The sequence below is a fragment of the Rhipicephalus microplus genome, chromosome 4 (assembly GCF_043290135.1).
Source record: "Rhipicephalus microplus isolate Deutch F79 chromosome 4, USDA_Rmic, whole genome shotgun sequence".
NCBI lineage: Eukaryota > Metazoa > Arthropoda > Arachnida > Ixodida > Ixodidae > Rhipicephalus > Rhipicephalus microplus.
This window is the reverse complement of record NC_134703.1, coordinates 45,265,188-45,283,188: the sequence shown is the minus strand read 5'-3', so window position 1 is coordinate 45,283,188 and position 18,001 is coordinate 45,265,188. Positions and strand designations below refer to the sequence as shown.

The 18,001-nt window shown below is 46.9% G+C and overlaps 1 protein-coding gene across 1 annotated transcript; it reads right to left on the bottom strand.

Moving 5' to 3' along the window:
* Positions 1-4,745: 4,745 nt before the first annotated feature.
* Positions 4,746-16,704, bottom strand: LOC142814354 (neprilysin-1-like). The gene is made up of 5 exons (XM_075893046.1): positions 16,426-16,704; positions 12,493-12,774; positions 10,611-10,870; positions 8,180-8,483; positions 4,746-5,302 (listed from the first exon to the last, which is right to left on the bottom strand). The coding sequence occupies exons 1-5, from the start codon at positions 16,702-16,704 to the stop codon at positions 4,904-4,906; spliced, it is 1,524 nt and encodes a 507-aa protein (XP_075749161.1). The 3' UTR covers positions 4,746-4,903.
* Between the last annotated feature and the right edge of the window lie 1,297 nt (positions 16,705-18,001).

Sequence of the window (18,001 nt, the reverse complement as noted above, 5' to 3'; positions counted from 1 at the left end):
ACTTTCTGGAATCTCGCGCGGAAGGTATTTAATCGAGCAGCCGAGATGGGAGATCAGGAGAAGAAGGAAGTTAACGCCAGAGTGTGTAGGGTATCCCGCCGCGTCTGTCGGTGAAGGTTTTGTCCGTAGTGACAAAGCAGGAGAAGAAGAAAGTATGCGCCATAGAGCGTAGGGTGTACCGCCTTGTGGGCGAAGCCTTTTGTCTTCCGTGACAAAGGAGGAGAAGAAGAGGATTTCCACCTTGGGGGTGACGACTCGAGCTACAGGAGAGAGTGTGTGTCTACCGCTATCGAGCGAAGACGCGTGGCAACAGCTGCGAGTGTTAAGCCGATGTGTATCCGGTGAAGAAGCTTGAAGCTTGGAGAGCGGCCAAGTGAAGACGCGAGGTTTCCTGGAAGAGGAACTTCGGGGGCGAGGTTCACTGGAAGAGAAACTTCGGGGGCAGCAGAACGACAACCGACGCGAGGTTTCCTGGAAGAGAAACTTCGGGGGCAGTGGAACGACAACGCTGGACTTTGAGTGAGTGATTCTCGGAAGAGTATCATCCAGACTTTTGTTACAAGAACTTTGGACTGAATAGGTTTTCTATCTCTTTAGTCTTTAAATGTCTTGGTTGTTCAATGCATGCGACTGCATTGTAGTGCGTATTGTTGTCTGTGTCCGTTGTTTCGAGTGTGGCTGATGGTACTGTGTAGTACTTTGTTTGATTGGTGACATATTGTATTCAGCTATTGTGGAGTGTGCATTCTTGTGTATTGTTTTCGATCTGCCATTATTGAGAATACAATTTTGTTTTGTTTATCAACTCTCGGCTCTGACTTGTTCTTTGGGCCACAGCCGGCGTCCGCTGGCGCGCCAAAAAGGACCACTTCTAAATTGTCCACGCTTTCGTGGTGCGGTTCGGGGGGCCGATACTTCGGCCCTTGGAATTAGCCCGGCGATCGCCTCCCGAATTAACGGGACCTGTGACAGCGTATACATCACGAAATTCAATTCTAGTTGCATCTACAGAGCTGAGTACAAGTATTTCCCAATGGCTAACTCTTAAGGGGTCCAAAAGTTTCTGCATAAAAATAACTTGAGAGCACCGTAATTTGGACAATTGGTGGTTGAAAATGAGGCCTTCTGGTTGATGAACACATACTGTGACCTCCTCTGAGGTGATTTAGAGATCTTTGAGAATGTTCGTACCGTTAAAATATAAAATATTTTGATAAGATAAAGCAGGCGGGACTCCTCATGTAGGATATTGTTTGCAACATATTTAGGTATACCACTAGGCATAAGCATAACAATTCGCAATCTAACGGAATCAGTGGTCGAACTTTATAAGCAGGAGCACCAGAAAACAACAACCGAATTCTAATATCGGTCGAACGTACGTGCAATCATGACGAGCTCGCCTCTACGCAAACAGGCACGATAATTATTCAGCCTGTGCAGCATCCCTACAGCACGTGCTCCTTTAGCAGCCATGTTTTTTATGTGGGGACTCCAGTTAAGTGTCTCGGTTTACGTTACCCCCAAGTATCTGTGGTATGACGTCTTGTCGGTACATTAGTGAAATTCGCACTGGGGCATTTTGTGCAAATACTATGATTGTGCTTTTGTTCACCTACTAACTGTGGCGCATACCCACTTCAGGCATAATTCCTCATCGTCGTCAATCACTGCATGAACAATTGGTACAAAATTCCTGGCAAGTGTTTAGCGGATACTAAATTTCTCTGAATATTTGCGAAAAATGACGAAGACTAGCATAGTAAATGTCGGCCTTCTACGAAAGAAAAATTAATAATAATGCCGTAATCAACACCAAGCAAATGTGCTTTCGGTAGTCAACCAATCAGTGTTTAAAAAAGGCTCTGACAGGCCGCTTCTCTGGCTTTCGCGGTGACTGTGCTGCGTCTTACGCTTAGGCTTGGCGTTTTTTATTTCGTTACATCTTTTATATATAGCTTGTATTTTCTCTTCCTTTTGTGTGCTTATTCAATATTATTCGCAATAGTATTGTCCTGCACCATAGTAAAGGTTTTCTATTCTATTCCACTTCCCTCGAGCAATGGGAGGCCGTGTCGGCCAGCTCCGATCCAGTCATCCAGGCAAAGGTCGTGAAGTGGTCCACACATGGTACTTTTTTTTTATTTGTCGAACTAAATAAAATCATGAGAACGAGATATCCCAGCCGGTTCTAACACAGCCCGCCTTCTCGTTTTTCACATACCCAGAAAAATAAATTGCGTTGTAATGGAACTCTCTTTCATGTGAAGATTTGACAAAAGTCGGTATGGTTGGGTATGAAACTGGGAGATGATTTAGCCTCCAACCAAAAGTTTTGACGAAACCCGACTTTTCGAAGCCGACTTGGTTCCTTCCTCAGGGGTGACTGCGGAGGCTACGTAGCAGTCACCCCTGGATGTATTATCCGCGGGATGGATAACCCATCCCGCGAGTGCTTTGAAGACGCCGCTGCTTCGTAGCCTCCGCTGCCACCCCTGAGGAAGGAACCAAGTCGGCTTCGAAACATCGGGTTTCGTCGAAACTTTTGGTTGGAGCCTAAATCATCTCCCACATCTCTTTCATTCATTACACGCGAGAATAACCCATTCCTTTTTCCAATTAAACGACAGCCAATTGGAGACTGCCCGTGGTTAACGTCTGTATTCCCGTAACATTTCTTCGTTTATCATTGTACGAGATGCCTCCCCGTTTCAAGTGCAGGCTTCTTAATTAATTGCTTATTACTGATGATTTCTTAGTAATCGTCACCTCCCTTACGCAGTATTTTGCTGCGCTGCTCCTAGATGGCGCAGACACCCCAGTAAAAAGTGTGGAAGCAGCCGCCGTTGGAGTTACATAGCGAACGGCGCCATAAACTACCGACCGTTTACATGAAGTAGACGAATACTTACTCCACAACAATATGAATCTTACTGCTTGTATTGTCGAGCGACGCCCACAGTGTATCACTGAACTTGGGAATACCCCCAACAACCGGCCTATATTCGCACTATTTCTTCGCCCTCACATTCCTCCTGGGAGACTGCGCCGACCAGCGCATGACCACAGAAGCAGCGTCGGCTGATCCAGCGAGCACGGGGGGGGGGGGGGGGGACGTGAGCAAATGGGGATTGGGTCTTGAACTAAGGGTTCCTCCCAAGGAGGACAATTCTTTGGGCCTGCAGAATAAAATTTTTACTGTTTCTTCACGAGAAATGCCTTTGAGGGGGCAAAGCACGTTTTGTAGTCTTGAGTTGCTGCTCACAGCAGCGCTAGATCAACGATTCGGCTCGCCAAAGAAATGGGCTCCCTGATATGTGCGCGAAATAGTCATACAGCAAGGCAGCAACGCTCCGTCGGGTCATTCAAAGCGCTGAGGCAAACTGCAACGGTACAGCGGGCATATGACAGCGCATCCCTTTGTTGACAACAAGTCGAGAAGGTTCTGGGCACTCAAGAAATCTTGGAGGATGCTCGAGCTTCGCCTTCAAGAGTAGAACGCGAAAGCACAATCGGGCCCTGTGCGCATAAGCTTCTCAACTGCCAACCTGGCTTCGATTCACCGCTCATGCCTCAACGGCCTGGGTTAGATTCTCACTCGAACCAAATATTTTGATTTCATTTGCATATTCCTCTATTTCCCGGTCATGGACGAGGTTTGTCACTCACAACCAATGACACCGACACCTACCTCGGTATTTCTGTGAAATGAGCTCTTTAACGCAATTTAGTTAAACATCGCAACACGTGAGACAAGCGTATCGCTAAAACAACACCGAGCCACTGACGGTCAAACACGTTGAAAAAAGGAACCATGTGAATAACATGTTACATTTACACTATTTTATAGCAGTACGCTCATGCGGTGAAGGCTATATATGAGCCAAAGTAAAGCCATCGTACACAGAATGCGACTTCACTGTGCTAGCACCATCGTCAAAGTGCTCTTGCACAGGCCACAATATTCGCGTATTTCAAAGAACGTCTTTCGAAGGAAGTTCGAATATGGCGATGCTCAACAGCACGCAGTGTGCCTCATCACAAACAGCACAAGTCCTGAGAGTATTAGCCCCCTATATATACTGTCGAACGAATGCTTTCTTTATCTAGTCCGTATTGTATCGTTTGTTGTATATGCCTCCCCATACAAGCGGCTCCTATCAGAGAAGTCTGCACCATTGGCGCGGGATCATGGGTTTTCCCCGCGCGCAATGAAAGGCCTCCGAGAACTCCGGCACGTTCTGCAGCAACGCGTCACACGTCGTGTCGTCGACGGCGTAGTAGCTGCCGACGCACTTTGCGTAGCAAATGGCGACAAACGAAATGACGGGCTTGAAATCTGCGTCTTATAGTCGTACAGTAAAGAAACTGCGTTACATGTAGAGACGCTAAGCAGTCTCGGCAACCGCATAGCGCGAGATAGGACAATGCGTCCCTTTATAATGCGAAAGTCAAGGAGGCGTACGGTAATACAAAATATAAACACTTGAAGCTAGCATACCATGAAAGCAACAATAAACGACTGATCCACTAATATATGTTCTGTACAAACGCATACAGAGATGCAACGAGGGTAAGATGTGGGCACGTAGCACACAAACATTTTGATAGCCCGTTGAGCTCGCGCGAAACCTGAAGATCAAGATAACGCGCATCCATTGGACACATATCGAAATGTTGTCACATCGTTGCGAAAATACCCAGAGCTCTCGCACACAGATCACCTGTGACCCCCAAAAAAGTGCCGTCCAAAATAGCCAGAAATATGGTGTTCCCCCGCGCGCATTGTGTCCCGTCACAACCACCGCAGCTCCTGAGAATGTTCAGGTCGCCGCTTAAAAGTCAAATGCGTTCTGTTTATTACGCATTTTTCACGCATGCGTCCCCAAACAAGAGTCTCCCATCAAAAAAGCCTGCACTGTTGGTGCGGGTTCATTGGCGTTCCTCGCGCGCAGTTGAAGGCCTCCGAGAACTCCGGCACGTTCTTGAGCACCGCGTCGCACATGGAGTCGTGGACGACGTAGTAGCTTCCGATGCACTTGGCGTAACAAATGGCGATGAAAAGCAGCTGATCGCTGGTCAGGCGCTCTAGGTTGACGAGGCGCCGGTCATCGCTCGCGTTGCGGTACGCGTCGACTACGGCGCCCAGGGAGACCACTTCGGCGAATAGTGATTGAGCGTCCTTAAGCTGGGTGGAGAGCGATGCGTTCGAGACGCAGGACAGGAACGCGCTGAACGAGGCACCGCCGGCATCTGCGCTGAGGTACGTGCTGCGAAACCTCTGGCCCAAGGCGAAAGCCACCTGGGACGCGATGCACAAGAGCGTCATGCACCGACGAATTATATATAGCTCGCTTACACACCCAAACACAGATTGCACTGAGCCACCTAACGCTGGCGTATTGAATGACGCAATATATGCCATCTTCCCAACACTTTCGTAGACACACTCTATCGATGTTCAGCGTGATCTTTTAACTATCACTAATTTATCGTCTCTAATGTAAGGCATCCGTATTAACTCTCACTAACTGCAGAGAAACTTCTTTTGAACGAACGAAAAAGTTCGATGAATTGAAATAAATATGGTGCAGCTGGTTATGAGAGCCAAACGTAAACATTATTAGCTGTAACGGAATTTGAACCATTTCATTTGAAATGCTGTCTATTTGAATAAATTTCTGGTTATTCAACATGTTACAAAAAATGCAATATTTCACCACACTTGTGCACGTATAGTACTCAACTGGTCGAGTAACTGCCACCAAGCTCACACAAACCTCGAGTTTATGAGTCTGCTGCGCAGCGAAGTAGTTCACTTTTTTGTTTTTTAAAGTATATCAGTACTCTTTAAGATATTTTTTGTGCTTCCTTTACAATTAGTGTTGTTACTTATTCCTCCTCCTTCTTTACAATTAGTGGGTTACTTATTCCTCCTCCTTCTTTAGGTCTATAGGGCTCTAACTATGATCTGTACTGCGAAGAGAGTGGTGCTTGTCTCAACGCAAGAGTCACATATGACTCCTACAAACGCAAAACGCTGTCTGTACCCAGTCTTCCCGACGAATTTTATACGGTACACCATGGCGACGGCAACGCTTTACATAGTACGTCCTGGTCATTGTAATCACACTGATTATGCACGGTTCGATTGCCAAAAAGCGCCCGAGGTGGCCCAAGAAAAACAAATTGGGGGACTCTTAAGCCTTGCCTTTAGAAGTTGAAAGCGAAAGTAATATTTTGTTCCGAGTGCGTACTTCAAACACTTCGTGTATGAAATCTTTTCAAACTTGCTATGCACTCACTACATGGCCTTAGGAAGTGCAGTAACCTGTATGCCATTCGTAATGGGTGACTGGCTTTAAACAATGAAGTCATTATGACAAACGCATGTTCTGAAGTAAACTAGCAAATCGGACCAGTTGGAACATACTCATCACAATCAGCGCACAAAAAAAAAACGCAAAAGCCAAATCCCACATACCACTAGCGAGAATCGATGATATGCGAAGCACGAAGGAAGGAGGTTAATATGTCACTTTAAAATCAGCAAAACGTTACGAGGGGGATGGACGTAGAACACAGTAAACACAAGTAGAAATTTTGTGTGCTCTCAAGTATCTAGATAAGATGCAAATATGTTGTTTTCACCCGCGTAACGACGGCTCCACTAACGTTTGGGATACCATCACCAACATTGGTAGGCATGTAAATTATGCCGTACATGACTTCCATGTCATGATTATTATGTTTGCGCCTGGAAAATTTGTTCGTCCTCCATTCACGTTACGTAATACCAAATTTGGTATGTGAAGCTAGCGAAATGGTCGCAACCGCACTATGAGCGTAGCAGGTAGTCATGTTTTACATGACACGCATGTCATGTGTATCATGTTTGGACGTGCATTTACCATCGTCGTCCGTCCGCATCACGTAATACCAAGTTTTCTATATGTGAAGCTAGCGAAACGGCCGCGAGCGGATCATGAGTGGCATGTAGTCATGTTATTACATGACACGCGTGTCATGATTATCATGTTCGTACCAGTCATATACCATTGTCATCCATACCAAATTTGGTATTTGTGAAGCTAGCGAAACGGCCTCGAGTGCTCTATGAGCGTAGCATGAAGTAATGCTTTACGTAAGGCATATATCATGATTATCACGTTCGGGCGTGTTATTTACCTTCGTCGTTCATTCACGTTACGTAATACGAACTTTGGTATATGTGAAGCTAGCGAAACGGCCGTGAGCGCATCATGAGCGTGGCAAGTACTCATATTCTTACATGACACGCATGTCAAGATTTCTACGTTAGGACCTGTCACTTATCTTCGCCATGCACTCATGCCATACCATGCCAGTTTTTCAATATGTCATGTGAACGAAACCAGTGCAAGAGCAGCAAGACCATGACGTGTAAATCATGACATTCATGACATACGCGCCATGAATTTCATGTTACGACTAGTCATTTATGCGCACCATACAGTAATGTTATGCCATACAAAATTTGGTATATTTCCTATTATCGAAACGGCCCGGAGAGCTAAAAATCGGAGCCGGCTAGATAGATAGAAAGATACGGGCAACGTCATCGAAGTTTGCTAAGAAATGCTTCACATGCACTTAAAACTTCAGAAAGTGCACGACACAAGCGCTGCCTAACTGTTTTAGACAGCGCTTGTGTCGCGCACTTTTTTTTTCGTTTTTTGTGCGCTGATCGTGATGATCCCCGCGCTGATCGTAATGAACCCCACGTTCTTACGCCCGATGAATGCTTGTACCGCATTATTGGAGCAATACTTCATGTTTTATTGTGAAACATGTATACAGGACGCTTGTGCTTGTAAAGCATGAAAGTTACTTTCGCTGAATTTCCAATCAGAAAAGCTATTGTCACTGTGCTTACAAGCAGATATTCTACAGAGTGGTATAACACCCTCATGCCAGGTAAACTACCCCCGCACAGCCCCAAATTTCATTTTTTATCTTACGTGCATCTTTCTCGATTTTCCAGTCACGCTGTTTTTTTCGCTCACAACCAATGAAGCCGACGCCGGAATTTCTGCGAAACGACCTCTTGGGCTTGATAGCGTTAAAATGAGGGGAGGGGTAATGAGTACGTCAGACGCGTCAGCTACTATTTTTAACCTATATGCAAAACATTACCAACCTGAGTGCCGAAGCCCCCATAGTTGATGGCGTTCATGGCGTTCATGTCGTAGTAAGGAAACGAGAAGACGTACGGCAGTAAGATGTAGCCCCTTCTATACTCGAGGTCGGAAGAGAACGCCAACGTCTCGATGGCCGTTATGGCAATCTTGATGTCGATGCCGCGGAAGAAGCTACGCGACAACCAAGCGTTGCGCCAGTTCTGCAGGAACGAGTCACCCATCTCTCCAACGACGACGTCGTCGAAGTCAAACTCGGGCTTCGGAGCAAAGATGCTGAAAGACAGCAAGGTGGAGTTCCACCACCTGCAAAGCGTTAATACATTCAGACTCGGAAGTCACCTACAGAAAGAGAGAGCTACAACTGTCTGAAGTAAGAGGTTTCTTAATGAAATGATACGCGTCGACAAACATACTCGGACATAGACAGGGTTGTATAAGTACTACGATACACAGCTCAGGTAACCAAGCGAAATAGTAGACCCATAACGAATGTAAAAGAAGACTCAATGTAGCGATGACACCCGTGAAGCTGTTTCATTATCGTGAAAAGCGCTGTGATACAGCATCGGAAGGTGGAAGGATACGGAAGGCGCTATCACGAAGTCAGAATATTCACATGTCAGTGGTTTCAACTTTTATTTATAAAGTTCATTTTAAAGGCGAGAAGAGTTATTTAACGCACATTAAAATGAATTTCCAAACTGCTGTTCGAGCCGATACAGAGGCTCATCAATATTAGACGAAATATTTGTCACCCGCTGCAGCAAGCAATGTGTCCTGGATGTTGTGACTAACAGGACCCCAGTAATACACTGCGGCCAAAAAAGAAACAGGCCAAGATTTTTCCAGAGACCCGTTAATGTTGAGAATTTTCCATGCAGGCCGCACGGATATAGTTTGCACTAGCACTGCACAGTGCTGTTTATTCCAAATAAAAAAAAGTATAGAAGTGCTCACTGAAAGCCTCTTCTACCTCCTTATTCTCGTATTAAAACGTCTAGGCGTGCGAAGATTACAAGACCAGATTCTACGACATGACGACGCACTACCAGTTTCACATATACGCCTATACACATTCTCTCACGCTAGGGTCAGGCGGGACACAAGCGGTACGCTACAGATAATTACAAGTTAATTCATAGAAAAGAACAATTGTGTAACAATTCTGGCTTGAAGAAGCCGCAACAAATCAAACCAAGCCCTAGACTCATGCATGCAACGTATCCAGATGTGTACTACACGACGAACAGATGCAGACTCCGTGGCGAGTCTGTCACGCTGATTCTCGTGCTATCAGAGTTGTGAGCACTCAATGAAGAATTCAGACAGCGTCAATCCCTTCATCTCTTCCTCCGCCAGCCTTCGCTCGCGCTAGTGGACAGCACTGTCAGCCTCCGCTCGAGCCTGCCAGCCCAACTATGGGCCGAGAAATCCGCTTCGAGACCAGAGTCTCGGAACCGAGAAAGTGGCAGGTGTCGGGGCTCACAAAGACTACGCTAGAATCTAATCTCATTATTGATTCGGCGATAAATTTGCCTTCTTCTCCACCAAGAACCACCGTGCTTAAAGCGTTTTCGCGACGACGTATACTTCCACGTGCTCACATGCGTTTACCTGTCTACACGGACTTCTACCATATCACGACCATTAGGTATCAGCAATGTACGTAGAAAAAAATCTCCAATCTGAATTGTCGAGGTGATGCGTAAGCGTAGACTTTTACCATACAGAAAAGAATACAGTTCTGAAGTTCCCTAAACTTTGTTTTCACGGGCCATCAGCGTGCAATATTTCATCTTGGTAGCCTTCTTAGCATCTGGAACGGCTCAAAAGAGGGCGCACACTGCAATAATCGAAACGCGTCTTGGGCTATAAATTGTCACAGAGCGCGAATCCTCCAAACATGCCGAAATTCTCATGACATTTACAACTCCCGACGTCGACTTTACAGGTCGTCCTACAAGGGCCTTTATTGCACCATCACAAAATTACTTCAACAACCGCTAAACAGCTGCTAAAAGGTGTTGCAGTTGTTGTTTTACCCGAAACAGCTGCTGGAAGAACAACTTCACAGCTGTTCCCTTAGTTTATTATACTTTTGTCACCAGTTAAACTAATTCATAGGGTTGCGAAATATTCACATTTCGCAAGTATATGTGTACGACCCAGTCCCCAGTTTAGACCGTCACCTAAGGAGCATAAGGAGTGTTAAATAAAAGATGTTCAAAAGGGTTCAAATTTCGCATTTACAACGAAAATTTGATTTACAAGTAATTTTAATATAGAGACTCATTCTTTATTTTTGTGACAGCTAGACGAACGAACAATTTCGTCGCTGAGTAGGCGTAAAAATGCTTAGGCATCTAAATTACCTTCCGTAAGTGTGCCTCTCCCAGCCTTTTCTACAGAGCTCATCGACAAATGCCGTACCTAATCATTCGCAAGTCGGCATCGTAGTCGGCCCAGGAGTTCAGGCGTTCCAAAAATGCCGTATGCACGTTCAGCGAGAGGGTTTCTGCATAGGAGCGCGCCACCACAGGTAGTATCTCACGGGCGTAGTTGTTCAGCAGCGTCTTGCCAGCGGCGATGTAGGCACGGCTTAGGCAGAAGGCACCGTGGAAGATCAGCGCTCGCTGTGGGTGCCCGTAGAAGTTAACGATGAGCTCGCCGTTGGCAAATAGTGCTGCCACCTGCGCAGTACGTGAGATGCTCGTTTTTTTTTTGTGAAACTAGAAGTTTTAACTATTGAAAGGGTAAATAATTGGTGTTGAAGGACATTGGAAAGCTTGTGAATTTTACAAGCAGATGTGGTGTCAGATGCCCGAAGTACACATACCACCCCTTCTGCCCCAGAAGTTTGTGGTTAATTCAGAATATCAGGAACCTTCAATACCTTACAGTATTAGTCCAACTCACCAGTAAACTTTATATAGTGCCTGCAGCTGCAGTGCCTAACACACACACACACACACACACACGCACACACACACAAACACACACATACATACATACATACATACATACATACATACATACACACATACATACATACATACATACATACATACATACATACATACATACATACATACATACATACATACATACATACATACATACATACATACATACATACATACATACATACATACATACATACATACATACATACATACATACATACATACATACATACATACATACATACATACATACATACATACATACATACATACATACATACATACCTCAAGACCAGCGGCGCTTTTGGTTGGACATTTGGGTTGGACCCGGTGCATATAAAAGAAGCCCTGCGGCGCGTCGGGAGCAGCAGTCCTATGTGAGAGCCGACATGTGTGTCGCAGCAGTGCTATGTGAGAGCAGACATGTGTGTCGCAGTAGAGCGATGTGATAGAGGGTTGAGCTGTCTGTCAGAGAGGAGAGCTATGTGATAGAAAGTTGAGCTGTGTGTCAGAGAAGAGAGCTATGTGATAGAGAGTTGAGCTATGTGTTAGCAGACCCATTTGAGAGTAGAGCGATGTGTTAGAGAGAAGAGCTCAGCTCTTCGCGTCTCTGTCGGCCCCAGTGCCGAACTTGTAACACCTCTGTATATATGCTCTACATAAACCTTGTTTAACTCACCATCGTCTCATCCGCTCGTCTATCAGCTCTGCGCAGAAGCAGTCGCGAGCTGAGAAACCTACGCTACCAAACGGCTGGTGACCTTCCCGGCGGAGTTCGAAGCAGTGGCACCTTCAGGACCGTGTTGGCGTCGCCGTCGTTCGCAACAATACATACATACATACATACATACATACATACATACATACATACATACATACATACATACATACATACATACATACATACATACATACATACATACATACATACATACATACATACATACATACATACATACATACATACATACATACATACATACATACATACATACATACATACATACATACATACATACATACATACATACATACATACATCCGTCCGTCCGTCCGTCCGTCCGTCTGTCTGTCTGTCTGTCCATCCGTCCGTTTATCCATTCATCCATCCATCCATCTATCCATCCATCCATCTATCGACCCATCGATATAATCACCCATGGGAGAAAAGTGAGGAAACCTTGTATTACATGCGTGTATTCAAAGATCACGGTCCTGCATGTGTGTGGGCTCGCGTTCTCTGGTGCTGTGTGTGTATGTTTTTGAATAAGGCACCCAGTTTTGTACTGCACTAACTTATTGTCGACAGGTTAGAGTGTAAAAACCAGGCGTAACTTCACTTATCGCACCTGCACCGTGCACCAAGACACGTAGGCGTACATGTCCAGTTCCCCGTGACGTGCCAACAGGTTGACGAAGGTGCTGAAGAAGGCCAAGTTCCACGTGTAAAATTCTACTTTTCCGACTATTACCACTCCTTCCCGCTTCATGACCTCCAGCCACCGGTCCATTGACAGGTTGGCCGATGGGCTGTACACCACGTCATGCGGAACCGTGGTGCCGGTCGCCGCGTTCCTGTAGAAATCTGCTATCAGTGGATCGAACATCTTGTCCTCAAGCTGTTGCATCTCCTGCGGTAAGAGGAGAGACAAGGTTGAGTGAGTGAACCAGTGAAAACGTGATTCCATGCAGTGTGGTTTTCTCGGCCAGTTGGTACACTATGTGATACTAGAAGGTTCCAGCAAGTTTCAGACGAGAGCACAAGATGGGAGAAATGGGAGAAACAAGCCTTGCCCTGTCCGTTCCTCTCTTCTTGTGTTCCCATCTGTAAATTGCTGTAACCCTTTATTCTATAAAATTATCAAAGGCGAGAGATGGCCCCATTATGCAGCCAAGAAACCGGGGGCACTGGTGGCTTCTCCCGCCTACTGTATGACCCGAATATGAAGCTATCATTACAAGCTAAGGAACATGCCCCCCCCCCTCCTCCACCTATCTTTATGCTCAAGATTTTATATTGGGATCACCAAAGGTCAAAGGGGAGATTTTCGGGAAAGCGATAATATATGAAAAAGACCAGTTTGTGACTGTGTCGAGGAAATGTATGTTCCGCCAGAACGATCAATCACAGAAAACAGTGAAAAAGAATTACACCATTTCCAACTGAAGGGAATCATGAGCAGAGGCGAAGCAGCGGGCGCTAACGCTTACAGTGGCGGCGACGTTGACGCTTGCACACATCGCGGCGTTGCGCAGGAAAGAAGCCTGGGGAGGCACAAAGCACGCAGCGATGGACCGGTGTTTTCTACTGGAGCATACCAATCTCTACTAATGGGCAATGGGAGACGGGAGTCTGATTGGACTCAGATACCCGCAGTCCGCTTTTAGTAAGCGTCCAGGCTTCGAACCTTTATTAGAGAGTTTACAAGGAAGTCCCCGGGGAGCTTGAGGACCAAAGAAGCTTGCGACGCGCCAGGGTGCATACGCCGAACCAACGCGAATCTAGGACCCTTGTGTTCTTGTTGACCCCAAGTTCAAAAATCTAAAACTTGCGTGCGTGCCCCCGAGGCGTCTTGATCGCCAGCGAGACGAAGTAGACGCAGCGCGAACCATGGTGCTGTAAGGCCCGCGTCTCGCATAATGTTTTATTTGGGCACGGGGGGGGGGGGGCGCCTCGTGCGTTTGACCCTAGGGAGCCTTCATGTGCGCGCGTAAACAAAGAAGCGGCACATGGAGGCTCCATATTGACCCAACGCAGCCTGCGGGTGACCCAGTTCTCACACTCTGCTGATCCTCCGAAAACAAGCGCAACTTATGCAACGCAGCTTGGAGACCGAGTGTCTTGGGCCCCCAATTCTCAAACACTATTTTGTTCAACAACGCAAAGGAGAATTATTCCGCCTGCACTACCTTGGAGGTCAAGATCCAGTGCTTATATATACGGGGTGGCCAGTGGACAGTTGCGCAGCATGAGCAGTCGGTTTTTTCAATCAAGAAACTCTCTTGCAGACGCTGCCTGCGTAGGCTTTGCGAGGCGAGAGGGTGGAGTAGGAGAAAGAGGGGGAATGAATGCGCATGCGCAATGGGAGTGTAAACGCCGCGGAGAAGAATGCTTAAAGGAGAAAAGAGGTGAGTAGGTTAGCAGACGCTCCTTGCGTCCGCATTGCGAGGCGAGAGAGGGGGGAGTGGACGCACATGCGAATTAAAAAAAAATGGCAGCATATCCACGGAGTGAATGATGGAGAGTGGGGCGAACTATCCATCCGTCCATTTGTTCTTGCTTCCGTCCATTCATGTGTGCGTCTGTGTGGCCGCCCGTGCGTCCATCCGCCTGTCCGTGCGTGCATCTGTTCGTGCGTCCGCACGTCCATCTGTGCGTCCATCCCTGCGTTCGCCCATACATCCGCTCCTGCGTCCGTCCATGCGTCCATCGGTGCGTCCGTTCATGCATCTGTCTGTGTGTCCGTTCGTCCACCTATTCAACATTCCAAGCACCACCATCTCGCATCTTTTCATCATATATTCCTCACATAGAAGCACCGCCATCCAGCAGACATTGCAAGGACTGAACGAGAGGAGGCACACGCACACTTTCTTATGGCTTGCGCTTCGTGTCTACTTCCCACCTTTAACCACCTTGAGTTCATGGTATATACTAGTTCACGGCATTCATGGCACTGCGGCCCAACGCTCGCTAAACCTTTCTAAAACCAAGCAGGTTACGGCCAGCGAGTATAACGTAGCAACCCTTTTTTGACAGACAGTGGTCAATGTACATGCCAATGGCTGCTAAGAGGGAATGAGAAACAGAAAAATTCGGCTTTTACTTAACGCGCAAGCTGCGAATTTTTTATCGTTCAACAACGCACAGAAGAAATCTCCCACCGGCACCTCCTTGGAGGTCAAAATGTAAGACTAGTTACACACTACTACTACGACTACAAGGGACGAACGGGCGCCGCTATAAGGAGCTTCGCCCCTGAAATGGTCACGCCACACGCCGGATTGAGCACGACCCCAAGCTGCATGCTTCGCATCTACAAAACAGGAACGCAGCTCGATGCACCAACTAGCCCGAAAACGTGTTGTACTAGAAAGTTGAAATTTCAACGGCACCTTTAAATGTTTCGGCCGCATGATAACTGCTTTGCGATCGATGTGAACTGCTTGAGAACGACGTCACTACATTTAGTTTGGCCCAGCGACGGCACGTTCCAGTCAGTCAGTCAGTCAATGAACATTATTCATAAATTCATTATTATTCATAATAATAATAATAATAATAATAATAATAATAATAATAATAATAATAATAATAATAATAATAATAATAATAATAATAATAATAATAATAATAATAATAATATAAATGACGATATCTGGGGTTTTACGGCTCCACACTACGATATGATTACGAGAGACTCCGTATGCAGTGGAGGGTTCTGGAAATTTTGACCTTGTGGTGGTGTTCGGCGTGCTCTGACATCCCACAGTACGGGCTTCTACCACTTTGTCTACGTCGAAATGTGACCACATCGGCCGCGATCGAATCCGCGACCTTATTGCCTGCAGCCAAGCGCTCTAACCAACTATCTGCTCCACCACAGCGGGCTCCACAGAGAAGTTCTAAACCTCGTTTGTATTTTACGTGCGATAGTAATCGATTCCCAGTCTACTGTTCTGTGCTGTAGAATACAAGCTACAGATATGCGAGAAGCGTGCGATGATATGTGCGTGTTACACCGCAGCAAAGCGTTGCGACAGGACAGACGATTTTCGTGTCTCACCCCAAATGACGTAAAGCTCGCTTCACTGGTACCTTAACCGACAACGTATAGTTGACAACATGGTTACTGCTGGAAAGACCACCGCAGGGGTGGAAGTCTGCTTGTTATTACAGATTGTCACATATATTAAAACACCGCAATTGAATAAAGAGAATACTATACGGCAACACCAAGTCAGTGTATAGCAGTAAATCAGAGATCGCATTTCTGAAAATGGGATCAGCGGAATGGAGACGCAGCAACGGCTTATCAGAATTGGATAGCAAGCACAGACACCACGGTGCATTGACACTGGCCGTCTAATACGATCAACTGACCTACAGCAGAAAAAAAGAAAAATACACTAGAAGGTTCTAGACGTGTTATGTTATCTTACTCGTTCAACTAATACATATTTTGGTCAGGTTTCACATGCACGTAGCGTTACAGCCCAAGCGACGTAATCTTGAGCATGGTATAACGTCAGCTGCAGTGTGGCGTTAGTAACTTGCTCACCTCAAACGTAACGACGTCCGCCACTCCTTCCTCCGTGTCCCTGAACGCGTTCCGAAGACGGCTGAAATAGTGTACGCGGTGCGCCTCCGTGCTGCGCTCGTTGTACTTGCGCACGACGAAGTTGAAGCCCGAATCGGTGACCAGAACTGCTATGGTCGTGTTCGGGTACAGCTCAACTTCCACTCGAAACACGGCGCTCCATCCCAGCGTGTAGTCGCAGTGGAACATCATGCGCAACAGGTCCCTTTTTCCCACAGGTGGCGGTCGGTGAGGCCACATTACGCCGGCGGCGCGAAGTGCAGACTTCACGGCGTCGAGCTCACCCGTTGGTGTCGTCAACACGGCGAGGCAGCTCCTGATAACAGTAGTGGGGGGGGGGGGGTAACATATCAAAACTACGGTATGTCTGACAAACTCCGTAGTGGAGGGCTCCGGTAATTTTAGCCGCCTATAAGGTTGTAACGTGCACCTAATCTAAGTACGAAGTGCCGCAAGCATTTTCGACACCAATGAAAATTCGGTGGCCGCCACGGGGATTTTGACCCACGATCTGAAAGCTACCAGTCGAGTACCTTAACCACTTGTCCACCGTGGCCGGTTTGCGATGCAGCTCCTGCATGCGGTTCTTCTCAAGTACAATCTTTCTCACGTACCAACCGATAAGATTGATTCTCTATAAGTTTCACACGTTCTTGTTGAAGGGCCAGTCAACAGGCTCCGAAACGCGCAGGATAAGCTCGCAAAGTTTTTCTGCGCGTGACCAGCTTCCTTCAACGCGCAGTGACGTCAACTCGGCGTTCGGCGACGTGACGTAGCACGCAGCTCGTTGATTGGTCTAAACCAGGTATCAATAAAGAGTACCTTAGTCAACGTCGCCGATCGCCGAGTTGACGTCATCGCGCGTGGAAGAAGGTTGGTCAGGCGTACGAAAGATGCGCGAGCTTTTCCTGCGCGTTCCGGAGCCAGTTGACTGGCCCTTTAAAACTACGGGCGGCGCAGTTCCTGCTTGTAATGTTGAATAGGCCCTGCCCCACTTTTCGAGCGTGGTCAGAAAACGCTGCGAATCGGTAGTCGAGGCTTCTGAGAACATGCGAGCCAAATTCTATAGCACAGCACGTGCCCCGGAATTTAGAATAATTTCTCAAAGTTGACTAAAAAATCGCTTTCTATTCTCTCGACGAATGATGCTACAAACTCAAAAGTCACTGCGTGATGACTCATAGCATCGCCATTGGCTGAATCGAGCATTAGGCACTCGGCAATTACCAGTCCTCCACGAAAAGCTGCAACCTGTCCGCGCGTGCCACGTGCGATCGCACTTAAAATCTGTACGTTCGAAGAAAAAAGAAAGAGGAGAAAATGTCCCCACCTCTGCGAATGTAATCGTGAGGAAATGCGAATGCATGTCTTACGCCGAAAGAGGGCACCGTTGCCGTCAGACATTCGCGTTCACCGACTTCTGCCATCGCCGTGAGAAGCGTCCAGACAGCGAACGGTCGAGAGTGGGGAGTGAGCGGACGGGAGAGTGGGGCGCCAGCGTTCTCGGCTCGGCGTTGGCGTTTCACAGCGGTGTCTA

Excerpts from the sequence above, each read along its gene's own strand:
- LOC142814354 (XM_075893046.1), bottom strand. The coding sequence starts at position 16,704 with ATGTGGCCTCACCGACCGCCACCTGTGGGAAAAAGGGACCTGTTGCGC. Across the intron at positions 8,484-10,610 it reads GCCGACTTGCGAATGATTAG|GTGGTGGAACTCCACCTTGC; the intron begins GTACGGCATTTG and ends AACGCTTTGCAG. Across the intron at positions 5,303-8,179 it reads ATGGGGGCTTCGGCACTCAG|GTGGCTTTCGCCTTGGGCCA; the intron begins GTTGGTAATGTT and ends ATCGCGTCCCAG.